The 13,994-nt window shown below is 42.7% G+C and overlaps 1 protein-coding gene across 1 annotated transcript in view; it reads right to left on the bottom strand.

Annotated features, from left to right (window-relative positions):
- tafa4b (TAFA chemokine like family member 4b) overlaps positions 1–13,994 on the bottom strand; it is a 38,520-nt gene that overhangs the window by 20,107 nt on the left and 4,419 nt on the right. Inside the window, exons 2-3 of the mRNA XM_023427869.2 lie at positions 5,049–5,191; positions 3,541–3,656 (exon numbers count right to left, since the gene is read on the bottom strand). Of these exons, the coding sequence (XP_023283637.1) occupies positions 3,541–3,656; positions 5,049–5,122 (190 nt within the window). The 5' untranslated portion in view covers positions 5,123–5,191. The remainder of the gene's footprint in view (positions 1–3,540; positions 3,657–5,048; positions 5,192–13,994) is intronic.

Raw genomic sequence — 13,994 nt, 5'->3', positions numbered from 1 at the left:
GGGGGGTGGTGGGGGGTGGCAACAGTAGCTGGGCAGCCAACAAACCAAGCTACCTTGAACTGATGGGTTAGCCGGGCGATTGATGTATTCTGACAGACACAGGCAAGCAGGAACACTGTGCAATTTATCAAAAGGCCGTGTCTTTCCCCTGTCAATATCTGACAGGCATGTCCACTTCTTTGAAAGGCCAGATATCTAGCAAATCTGACGGAGGCGGCAAAGTCAATGCAGAGGGGACATACTGTACGTCTCTGTAGGAACCAACTGGAAGGCTTCACGAGTACAAAGATCATGGATGATGATGTCAAACATATTCCCAAGTCCTCTCCAGTATAAAGCAACATATCCACACACTACACCTAGTTGCTGAATCTCCTAAATGTGTCTCTTTTTAAATTCTGGCCTCTTTAAGCTCTTAGATAACTAGCTGCCCTTCCTTCCCCTCCTCCACTCTCCTCAATGTCCTCCTTACCCTGGTCCAGCACAGCCCATCAATCCTCCTGACATTATCAGTGTTTAACAGGCCCACATCAGGCCTCACCCAGCTTTATGCTAATTATCATAACAGGTTGTTGGTACGGCTGAGTGCTCAGGTGCAACAAATCTATTCCCAATAAAACCTTTTCCCTGAGACCTTGCCAGAGCTGTTTTTTTTTTTTGTTTTTTTTTAAAAGGAGGCATCTTCTAAGCAGCCACTGACTGTAGTAGGGTATGCTTGCTTAAACATGTGCAGGGACACACAAACAGTACATACACACACAGATGTAGTGTAAAATGTGTTTACAGCGAAGCTTGCTTATATTTTAAGCAGAAATAGCTGAGTATGCAGGTCCTCACATGAGCCAAGGTGAACACAGGCCGTCCCACAAACACTCCATGAATTCATGAAGAAATGCATCTTTCTGAATGTAAGATATCTTTTGTGATCAATGTTGAGGCAGGTGCGGTGCCCAGGTTCAGGTCCAACTCGTGACCGGCGTGACCAGCAGCGCGTTTGTGTGTTTGCATGTGTTTTCTTAAGTTGCAGTGCGTTGAGCTCTCAGGGCCACGGTATCAAAAATTCAAAAAAAGAAAAAAAGAAAAAGAAAAAGGGAAAATTAGAATTTCAGTGATTTCACTGTCAAAATACTTGAGAAGGCTTCTCAGAATCAGAGCTATAAGAACACAGTCAGTGGTTTTACCTGCAGGTAAGTATGATGTTTCAATAAAGAACAACACAATAAGTTAGAGTGCATAATTATTTGTGTTGCATTACCTTGACAGCTCCTGGACTGCAATTCATTGTGTGACCTGCTTGTGAATTGTTCCTTGTAATTGTTATGAAATCCAGCACAGGACTAAATGAATAGCAATAAAGACCTGACAGGTGTGTTAATGCGCGTGTTTTGCATTAGGTTTCATAATTTTCTTTGCACCATTGTTCTATTTGTGAGAGGGCCAACTGTGAAAATGGCAGTAAGAGTAATGAACAGATTAGCAGATCATCTCTGATGGCTGAATGTTTTAGCGTTAAGATGTGAACATATAGGTGCATTTTGTTTGTGCTCTTAGCTGCTGTTACATGGATGTTCAGGAGTGAGAGAGACGTGGACCTGCAGGGATCTGTCTTGGGCAAGACATTACTACAACCTGCAATGATTTGCTGATTTTATTTCTTTTCTAAAATAGCTATCTGTTATTTATTACTACTCTTAAAAGTGATGCAAGTCAATGTCAGGCAATACAGGCCATAAAAATTTAAAAGTATATACATATGGGTTTTTTTTAAGTTTAATTTTTTAATCATTTAGGATGTATCTAGTACTTGCCATCTGTAGGTCAGATAAAAAGCAACATAAATCGACATAAACTGGTTTTCAGACACTTTATGCAGCAGCTGCCAGGTGGTCATGTGCTGAGATTACAGAGACACTATGACTGTGAGTGAGGAGCACATTTGGTGGCTCATTCTACTCTTGCTCTATCTTTTATACCCATCAGAGTACTGCTGGAAAATAAAAAAGAAAGCAGATGCTACTTTTTTCCCACATTTATTTAAAGTGACAACTGTCAGTTATATCATGTGCACGTGGTTAGTTGACATTCATTCCACCTATCCCTATTAATGATTTGTTTTTGAGGTGAGTTTCTGTAAAGTGACAGATTGCCTTTGAGAATGACACTGAGTAAATGAGACTAAGAAAAAAAAACATATATCTAGAGGAGCATTTTTTGACCTCTAGAGCCACCATGTGGCAGCAAATGGTACATCACCAGAAACATGGATCAAACAGATGCCTCACTGACCTGCCAACAAAACAGCACTTAAGCAGAAAACGTATCTCACAGTCATAACATGCAGCCAATTATTTTTCAGCCTCAAACTGCTGCGTATGTGTCTGCTGGTATTCACAGCCAACAAGTCTTAAACTTCCACTAATTAAAGTAAACCCCCTAATAAAAAGCACCAGTCGGTTCAGGAGAGAGTCATCTTGTTTCACAGCAGAAGTGAAGTAAGAAGGAGATGGGTACTCATGCTGACCTTCACAATACACAAGGCCTGCAATTAGTAGTGTCCCTGCCGTAAGCAGGCTGCCTCCTCTCCGTCAAAAAGGAAACTAATACCATCACTCACTTGCATAGACTGGGTGCTGGTAGCATTCCTGTGGCACGTAAAGGTCACCTTGCAAAACATGAGCTGTGAGAGCAAAGAAACCCAGAGATAATTAAGGAAATTGTCATAATTAAGTCCAAGGAAGAGGTGACTTGGGAGGTTGTCGCCAACAAATCGCGGCACAAGATCTTGTGTGACTCAGCACAACTGTCCCTGTAGCCAGCCCCAATGAATTATTAATAAGACTGTATTGGTCATCTTTTGGTTGGGGGGAGGCCTGTCTCTATGACTTATGGAAATTAAAGATAGAGAATATATTTAGCTTATGGGCCTGAATTAAGTCAGCGCTGGCATGGTTTTCTTTTTTTCTTCTTTTTTTATGGATTTACTTAGGAAATAGTGGTGCCTTGGTTAAGGGGTGAGGGGGTGGGGAGGTGGGGGTGGTTAGGCTGCAGGGCTTGCATATTAATGCAGGCACTGGCAATTATGAGCCTGAGGATTAGAAGTCATGAGCCTACATGGCCTACATGCACACATATATACTGTTTTAAAGAAAACCCAAACCACGAAGAGTCAGGCCGCTTGACAACAGCACCACCTCTGAACTGCTGAACGTCTGCAACCACTCTGAATAGATCAGATCACACCTACACTGATCTATTTGTGTCGACAGCTCCTGACAGCTTAAGTGCCATTTGTATCTGTTGGGTTTTCGATCACTCAAACAGGGGTATGTTTGCATCCAAACCCAAAACGAGGTCTTGTCTAGATTACATTCTGTCATACTGAGGGACAGAGCAAATTGTTCCCGCTCAGCCCCCTCCTCCAGGATGGGGATGGCTCCGTCAGTGACAGGCTCAGAGAACATGTGTTGTACCTCTGCTGTGACAGTGTAATTAACCTCTCATGGTGGTGGAAGGGGGGGTTCAGAGCAAGACCTGGTGTACCTGTCGGTCCCCGATGGTTACGGTTGCCAGCGGACACCGGGTCAACGCAGAGCATCACCAAGGCAACGAGGAAGGCAACCTGCAAAGGCCAAGCTGACCTCCCCCACAGTTTCATCCTAAGAGAGAGGGACAGGGAAGAGAGAGGGGCAAAGAGAGAGCAAAGGGGGGGGGGGGGGGCATGAGAAGAGGTCAGAACCGACAAACACACACACACACATACACAAAAAAAAGACAGGATACAGAATAGCACAGCAAACAAAAATATTGCTCTTCGAACAAGCAGAACAATATGAGAGGTGAGCCAGCAAAGGTCAGGAGAAACAATGACAAGCTGGGAAACAGAATAGAACTGAGGAAAAATGTCTTCCAACTCAGAAACACGTACAATAGGCAGAGTGGGTATCACCAGCTGTACCACTACGTTACCAGCATCCTTTCATGCCTATTAGTATTAAATTAGGATTAACTCTTCCAATTTTCCAACTTTTCTTCTGGCAGCAGACAATTACAAAAAAGTTCATTTTATGAGTCGTGACAGGTTACAATGAAAGAAACATGAGGCTCAGCCTAGAAATAATAATATGTGGTTATGGGCTGAAGCTAATCATCATTTTCATTATTGATCATCCTGCATAATTAATCGATTAATGTTTTTGTCTATAAAACGTTAAAACATAGTGAAAAACATTGTGTGCTCCAAGGAGTTTTTTGTTTGTGTGTTTGTTTCTATCACTGTTGTTTTTCTTTTGTGTCTGTGTTTGCCTTTGCTTGTTTTATCTCTTGTCCCTTCCCTTTGTTGTTTATTTGTCGCTGTATAATAGTATTGAAGCATTATGTGCATTAGACGACCTGTAGTATGAATCATGCTCAAGCTTCACTATACAAGTATTTGAAACAAAAAATAGTGAAAACATCTATCACACTTCCCAGACCCAACAGTGAGGTCTTAGAATTGCTTGTGTTGTCCAACCAACGGTGTAAAACTAAAATATATTCTGTTAACAATCATTTATGGCAAAGAGAAGCAGCAAAGTCTCACATTTGAGCAGCTGAAATGAGTGAACGATTTTTTGCTGGAAAAATAACTCAAATGATCAATTATCAAAATAGTTGCTGATTAATTTTCTCTTGATCAATTAAGCATTTTAGCTCCACTGTTGTTTGGATGTTTTTTTTTTCATGAAAAAACTAGCTGATTAATCAATTAGTCAATCGACTGGAAAATTAGTGGACGAGAGCTGTGATAATGGATTAATCACTGAAGGTATTTTTCAAAAATAAAAAAGCAGGTTCCCAGTTCACAAAGGTGAATATTTTCAGATTTTCTCTTATATCCATATAACTTCAATCTCTTTGAGTTTAAACTGTTGATTGGACAAAACAAGTCATTGGAGGATGTCAAATTGAGCTCCAGGAACTTTTGATGGGATTTTTCATTGACAATTTATAGACTAAACAATAAATAATATAATAATTATCATGTTCATCTGTGCAGGACGTCATCTCACCTGTTGATCATCTCTGTCCTCTTTGATTTCTCCTCCACTGAGTAGCTCCTCAATGGACAGGGCGTACAGGCCATGGCTGCATTCACTCAACCTCAGCTGTCCGCAGCCTCCTTCCTCTTCCTCACCTCAAACTGAAGAAGCCACTGGAGAGAGGAGGTAGAGAGACATTGGGTCAGAGAGGTGAGTCTGCCCTGGGGTTCCTCAATGGCCTCCAATGGCTACTCACCCACACACACACACACACACACACACACACACACACACACACACACACACACACACACACACACACACACACACACACACACACACACACACACACACACACACACTTTCTCATATGCTATCGTGTACAAACACATACACTGATGGACACACTAAAACGGTGTACTTAGCACAGTAAAAACTTAAATTGATTCCAAAATGGGTGTACATAAGAAAAACCTGCAGAATAACTTCAGAGCTAAAACACTGACCGGCAGCAATCAAACATCAAACAAGCCATACACACAAGCTGGTGCTTTACACACACACACACACACACACATACAGTACATTTGCACAGTGTTTGCAAGGTAAATTCAAACAGTGTCAGAGGACAGCAGGAGACACTCTCCCTAATTACCGCTGAGTGACAGCTTCTGAAGCGTGTGCACTGCTACACACTCGTACACACACACTGACTCGCACATTCACTGGGTAAATTACCATCCTGCTGTAAGAGTGTGTCAACACACCTCTCTTTACAAAGGGACTAACTCTGCAATCTAAATGAAAGACAACAGATTCACATTAATAACAAAATGTTCTCCCCTCCTCAAACCTTCATTATTCATCATGACTCATTGATATGCAGCTCAGTCTGCTGATTTGCTCAGAAACTTCCTAGGAAGGTGTCAGCTCCAACCAATTCTGCTGCCTCCTCTGAGCTATCGATGTAGTGTCACTGCCCCCTAGTGGAGAATGAACCAACAGCACAGGCCACAAATCAGTCAAAGACAGAGCAGATTCAGGCTTCTTTAGGAACAAGCACATTAGTTCTACGTAAGTGAGAAACTAGGAAAGGCAACGGGAGTCAGAGAGAATGATTGGTTAAGCTAAAGACAAATTATCTTTCAACACAACATCAAGGAGTGGCACAGCTCAGGAAGACAGAGATGGGATGATGAGCAGGACAAAAGAGGTGGCGAGATGACGAGAGGGCAGAAAGTGAGAGAAAGGCAATGATACTAGGAGCAGTGGCGACATTGAGAAATAACAGTTTAAACATATACTGCATAATATATTATGTTAGCAGACGCACTGCATAAAGTAGGGGATGAATGTGTGAGTGCCTCTTAAATATGAGCCTCTGCAGAGGAAGTGGAATGCAAATGCAGAAACAATATCAGTGCCACCCTGTACAGTATTTATATATTTGTGTATTTTAGATTAGCATTTTGTGTGTTTATTTCTTTTGTGTGATTTGTGTCAGTGTCTTCATGTGTTTTGCATTTGTGTGTTTCATTTCAGTACAGTATGTGAAAGTATGCAATGTGCTGTGTGTGGAGTGTGTGTGTGGAGTGATTAGGCATGCTGCATGGCAGCACAGTAGCCCATTTCTTATTCTCTTTTTAAAGGCTGGGCCATGGCACGCATTTTTATCAGCTTTGTTCTCTGATACACTCATTAAAAGAGCACAATAGTGCATGTGTGTGTGTTTGTTTGTGTGTATGTGTGGTCTCCAGATGCAGCTCAGTCTAGTCGGGACTTCAGGGACAGAACATGCCATCAGTCACAGCGGGGCTGTCACCTCTACTGGGTGTCACACATATACACAGATTGTGGCCTTACAACAGAGTAATAAATAAGAAAAAAAGAAACAAAACAATCTGTGCTAATGCTGATTAACACACAGTTTCATACATTTTCATATAAACCAAAAAGGCACGAGTGTCCCGGGGGGCGTTATGTTGAAGGAAGCAGAGGTGTGCTTGGGGATCAGCTGGTCATCACGGCTGTGAGAAGTTGTTGGATTTGGCAGCAGAAAGGACACACATACACACACTCACGTTAACAAACAGTGCGCAAACATGCTAAAGATTATCTGAGAACATCAAGTCCCGCTCTTTCTAAAATTATCCCTCTTTCTGTATCACCCTCTCCACCTCCTCTTTCTCTCTCTGTCTCTGAGGGTTGAAGGGCTGATCTGTGTCATTTCTTGCAGTAATCACAGAGGAGTGACACGGGGGCTCATTGACATGCAATGAGACAAACCCACCTCGGCCACAAATACATCTGTGTGCCCTGCATCCAAACAGCACATCTTCCGCCAGCACGCGCTGCACAAATCGGCAACATAGAAATGCACACGCGTCATCAGCAAAATGATACTTCTACATACAACCTGGGTGACCTTATCTGCCATATCAGGAAACATGCATGCATGCCGAACATCAAGAATAAAGCAGTGAGACACTCTTTGCATGATGTGGATGTCACTTACACGCTGCTGTTTCTCAGTCACAGAGATTATATCATTTGCAAGGATAGTACAGGAAGTTCCCGTTCAGTAGAACTGAGCTCCTGCGAAGAATCCAAACTGCATTATTACAGGATAATGTGAGTGTCACCTGTTCGGTACGTAACAGTCTTCAACCTTGGGCTTTTGTGAACATCTCTGGTTTGTCTTTCTTAAATGAATGCATTATCTCTCATTGGAGTGATTGCATCTCCCAGACTTGATCAGACTTGATGATAAGAACAGGAATTTTCAACTCGATAGTCTCGTCATCAAACTGTAGCCACCTCAGTATGAAGATGTTGGTCATTTGGTTGATCCATCCAAAAGATTTTTCAACAACTTTTGGCCCTATTTCATTCACAATCCTCACCAGGATGACACTGGTGACCCTTGACCTTTTCTCTAGCTCATACACAGGTCAATATTTCCCCTTTTCATATTTCTTCTTATAAGATTAAGATTAATAAGATTCATATTTTGCTCAGTGTCACGGTAATTTGACAACTCATGTCTTGAAATCTATGATGCATTAAATGACATTTCAGTGACTTTATTATAGTCGACCTACAGACCACAAGTGGCAATGTTGTGGTGAAGAAATAACAGCAGGATGAAATGAACATGAAAATGACTGAGCATATGTTGTGTCCACATTAGGATCAAATTTTCCCTTTGTGCTTCATTTAAGGCAAACTACATTTTTAGTTCCTTTTCAGATATTCAACACTGGTATTTTCTATCAGCTGGGACATGTGGTGAATGCCGATGATTCTTCATGACATAAAAACAGGAAGTAAAAGTCCAATTTAAAATTTGCTGTACATTTAATGTTTTCGTTCTTAGTGGTTCAGTCTGCGCCTTTTACATATTATTTATTCAGAGGTAGTGTCGTCTCCTGGAGTTTTCTCTACAATAAAATAGATTCACAGGATCACCTACCCTAAATGGCTGCCAGTAATAATTTTAGTCCGTGTTTAGAGCAAAGATTTCATCTCCCATGAGGCACATAATGCTGTTTTGGAGCCTTTGCTTTCCGTCTGAGAACAGTTTTTTTCATTTACATGAAGTATGAAATGAAATGAAGCTAAATAAATGTCTAGATCCCAGATAGAGGAGCAAAAAACAGTATTGCTTTTGTCACATGGGTTTTGGTTGAACTCCAGTGTGCATGTGTGGAAAATAGAAAGGCAGTGAGATTGAAGACCACAGAAGCATCACACCAGTATATCTGAGTATGGTGATTTTCTGTGCCCAGACACAGACAAAGCAGACAAAAAGCATATCAGTGTAAAACAAAGTGCATCTCCCTAAGGCGGAAAGATATCGAAAATGAAACGGCCGAAAGCACAAAGCCCGGTGGAATCTTATGTGAAGCGTTTCAGATTTCTGCCGATATGCACAGTATTAACATTCAGTTAGGGTGTGTAATGTTCTGCTTCTATATATTTGTCTGCCTCTGACTCTAAACCATTACAGCATGCTGCTCCTCGCCATTTCCTCTGGGTCGCCAGGCAGACAGAGCGGGTGTGTGCCCACACATAAGCGCACTCTCTCACAAACAGAGACACACACAAGCTTAAATTAACACACCAGTATGTATTCAGAAGCCAGAGCTCCATATATTTCCCTTTCCCCTCATGATCAGCCTGATATTTTCCTGGTTCCTGTTTGTTCTCACTTATTCCTGTCACTGTTGCTCTCTACAGCATCCATGCCTCTGCACATGTGTGTGCATTTGTCTTTCTTTCTCCCCTCGCCTCCCTTTATCAGTGTGCAGATGAGTACCTCTGCTTTCTCCACTCCCGCTGTTTTCTGTTTGCTAAAATAAAGTCGGTAACCCCCCGACTACAAGTTCTAATCATATCCCAACAATTTTCCTTCAACACGTCACCAGGCAAGTTTGTGGGCGTGTGAAGCTGTGTCAGAATGTGCATGGGATTTCCTTTGACTGTGGCATTACACAGAGGCAGTGAAGCAGGAACCTTGGACATAATGCATGTCAGTCAGACACAGTGATAGACACACACAATTCACAGTTCCACATCATTGTGGAATCAGACTGTGTGTTAACTGTGAAATGTATGTACTCTGGTACACACTCTATATGTTGAAATTGTACATAAATTACTCTGTTCTAGTGTCACTTATGTACAAGTTAATGCCATTGTTTCTCATATGACATAATGTTAACACTTCTTACCACTCACTTACTAATACTTCTCAAACACAGTACATATGGTAGTTTTGTTTATAACATAAAGTACACGCCATGAATATGTTCTCTAAAACCACATGCACAAATATGTAGCTACAATTCTGTATGGATTCTGTATCACTGTGCCTATAGCTTTGTAAGGTACACAGCAATTGTACATTTATAATATTTTACAGTATATGATTATATATATACACATATATACGTGAGGCCATAAGTTCAGAAGCCATCTGAGGGACATATAAAAACATTGCAACTGCTCACTGCTATCCATCCGTTCTGTCACACCTCCCCCCACTATATTGTTTCCTCCAATAAACCAACAAGCAATTAAGTGGAGGATCCTCTGTTTGGTGAAATGTCCAGGTGGGTAGAAAGAGAGGAAAGAGAGTTGTGAGTGAAAGTCTGAATTCATGGCCATTACCTGGCTCTGGTATTGACTGCAGAGTTCAGAGAATGGCCTTGGCACTAAGGTACCATTACAGCTCAATTGATCGGCCTGCACTTAAGTCCAAATCCCACCTTGCTGCACAAGCCATCGTCTTAGGATCCAGTGACCACGAAATGTGTGTGTGTGTGTGTGTCTGTGTGTGTGTGCAAGAGGCTACAAAATTCATTTGTTTTTGTGTGTCTGGACTTTGGTGTTTTTCTTTGTCTATTCTATCATTCTTTCTCTACCATTCTCTACTCCCTCCCCTCCTCTTCTATCTATCTATCTGTCTGTATAGAACTGATGGGACTCCCAACGTGTGTTTCATCTGTCAAAGCAGGCGGCCAGTCACTTCTCCAGCTGCTTTACAATGGCAGACTCATGCTGTGTTCACAAAGATCACACTTCCTACAGTTTACACAGGATGAACAGGAGTATTTGTTTCATAGTGCGGTTTTGCTGAAAGTACCTGTCACATTAACACATTGCAAGACAGTCTCATTAAAGTCTTTTAACAACCACTCCTACTAAAGCGGGGGGGGGGGGGGGGGGGGGGGGCAGATGTAGGCTGTTACTTGTTTTATGAAGGGGAAAAAAGCACAGACACCAACAGGATAATAAACATTAGATCACTAACACAACAAGTCTCTGACCACGGCCCATTCTCTGGTTTCCTCTTTACAAGTTTGTTGTTTAAAACCCAGACAGGCAGCATGGGCCGACATAGATCAGAGCAGCCCTCCTCAGAGCCACTGACAGAGAGAGGCACGGCCCGGGCTGTAAATCCGGCTCACTCTAATAAAGCAATAAAAGGCTATTAAAAGTCTGTGTCCCTCAGCACTAGAAGATGGATGGAAAGTTGGAAAGAAAAGGAGACACTTTTAGATGGCTATACACACCCACACGCATTTTTGGCAGGTTTTCTTCCCCTCTCTGCTCAAGACAAACTAGGTATCTGCAATATTGATGTCTTTCTCCTGTTGTTACTCCTCTTTTATTCTTGCTGGCTGCAGCTTGCTTTTGTGATGAAAAAAAAAGTAAACACTGTGATTTAGAATGGTGAATCACAATCTTTATATACTGTTCTGTTCACTGAGTAGGCTTTCTGCTTCCACTACAGATCCGCCTCCCTCCGTGCAAGATGTACTGTGAGGTTTCCCACTACAGTGATTTCATACCAGCACTTGTGCATGCAAGCACATGCACACCCGTTTACACATTTTATTCACACTATCATGCACAACTAATAAAGTAAAAGTTGTTTTTTACATCCTGGCTTTACTATTTTACTAATACCAGACTTGGTAATAGGATTAGGAATTATTTATGAGAACAATAATGCAAAATTTAGCATTTTCACTATGTAACAGGATGAGCAATTTTCTGGTAATGGGAAACCAACTCTTTGGTCTATAAGGTGCTTCTTTTCTTTCTTTTTTTCTTTCTTTATCTTCCCTTTTTTTCAAAAGCTTGCATACTGTCCCCAAGTTTTTCTTCCCTACTGTATAAGTGAAGGACCAAAACAAGGACAGGTGTAGAGGAGAAAACCGGTGAACCTGAGCAGCGTGGAAGGGAGGCAGCACAACTTAACCTACTAATAAAACATAGTGTCTACAAACCCAATCACTGATCTTTGCTCCTCTCTGTACAAAGAGTAAGAAACAGAAACAGACAGGAACAAAGTCTGCACGTGGGTATGTGTGTGTGTGTGTGTGTGTGTGCGTGTGTGTGTGTGTGTGTGTGTGTGTGTGTGTGTGTGTGTGTTATGTGTGTGTGTCTGTATTGCCCACCCTGACTGGACCCTTCGTCTGTGGCGCTGTGTATCGAATGGCAGCCCGCAGCCAAACAAAAACAGGCCGAGGCCCTGACAAGTGAGTCTCCCGAGAGCAGCAGCAATTCATTGTGCTTTGTGGCCGAATTATGATTAATGGAAAATAAACAACCTTGATGTGGAGCCTGCTTTGATTTTCTATGAGCTTCGACCTCTGTATAGTTGTAGCTGCTCCTTAGGCCCAGCGAAAAGCACCGGACAAACGCTCACTGAACTCCAACTCTGGGCCTCATGAGGCTTTCGCACAACAGCTTTAAATCAATGGACACACAGATAAAGAAGCTCACTCACTGCTGCTTTCACAGCCTCTCCTTCTCTCTGGCACCACACACACACACACACACACACACACACACACACACACACACACACACACACTGGGTTTGCTATCTTTACACATCCATATACACACAGAAACTCATATGCAGACAAACCGACATCTTGATTATATCAGTCGCCTCTACTGCTAATGACCAGCTTGCGCGTAATTATATTAATTATCATACGTGCCACGCCTGTCAATTGGCCAGCCAAAGGAAAGGCAGAGCTTGATACAAGTAGGAGAGAAAAAGGCGGAAAAGGAAGGGAGAGGAGGAAACCTACAGAAGAAGGAGTTGGAGAGAATGGTCAGAGTGGGGAATAGCAGAGAAGGAGAGAGAGAAGGGGAAAGAGAGGTCGGGAAAATAGAGTGTGAGAGAGAAAGAGAGAGGCAAAGAGAGAGAGAGCAGAGAGAGAGAGAGAGAGAGGAAGCCTGATCAATTGTTCATTTTACAAAGTCACTGAGACGTGTCAGCGGTGTCAATAAGTGAATTAATTTGTCTGTGGGTCTCCAGAGCATGACACCATATCACTCCGCTCCCCTGAGACAAGCAGGGCCTCTTACCCCTCTCACACACAAACAGGCGCACACGCTCACACACTCCTACAAAGCAATTCCACACGAGGATCACGCACGGATTTCAAGAACGATTATGCTGACACAAAAACATTTTCATACAAATGTACCCGTGCTTGTAAATGCAGATACTAACAACACACACACACACACACACACACACACACACACTCTTGTTTTTATGATTTGGCGCTTTACATTGACTTACTACTACTTATTCCCTGTAGACTTGCCCTAACCTTAGCCATAATCACTATGTGCCTAACCTTGAGCTTGAATGAAGCCACAGTGTGATTAATATAAAAACATGTAATTCACTTCCAGTTTCCTCCATTTCAATGCAAACACAGGATAGTGCTTTGGCAATAATTGTCAGTTGTTTCATCCTGGATAACATATGCGTAAATATGTTCAATCCAGTAAATGTGAAGTGACACACACACACATGCACACACACACACACACACACACAAACACACACACACACAGACACACGTAAACACACTCACAATAAAGATTCATCCTCAACCGAGCAGCCGTCCCAAAGGGAGGCTATTGTCCACTGGTGACTGACATCAGTCAGCCACCAAGAGGGACCCTCGACCGCTGGCTGCCTGCTGTTTTCATTACAAAGCCATCACCTCCAGCACGCACACACATAAACTGTGCACACAAACAGGGACATACACATTTACACACACTCATTCACTCATCTGACAGATTTCCCCTCAGTCCTGACTATCCATACTCCCCTCTTTTGAAGCCTCTCTCTCACACATCCGTTCAATCCAGCTCTCCGTCCAACTAATACCCACACGGGGCCCTGGTTTCCCTTCTTGCCCCTCTGTGTTGTTCTATCTCTTCCTCTCCTCCCCCATCTGTCCACCGTTTCCCCCCTTTCGTGCTCTGCATCCCACAGGGTTAAACCCTCTCCCTCCCCTCATGAGGCGCAGTGTTGTTTGAGGACTGCTGTGATGACCGCCCCAGGCTCCGCCACCACCGCAGCGCTTCCCCGCCGCAGCTTCGCAGCGGACCCACGCTGCAGAGCATGTTGGGAGCTTTTCATAATCCC

Source organism: Seriola lalandi, unplaced genomic scaffold, assembly GCF_002814215.2.
Source record: "Seriola lalandi dorsalis isolate HSWRI2012SDOR001 ecotype SW California unplaced genomic scaffold, Sedor1 jcf7180002054864, whole genome shotgun sequence".
NCBI lineage: Eukaryota > Metazoa > Chordata > Actinopteri > Carangiformes > Carangidae > Seriola > Seriola lalandi.
Note: the sequence above shows the minus strand (reverse complement) of the source record. Positions and strands in the feature narration are given on the sequence as shown.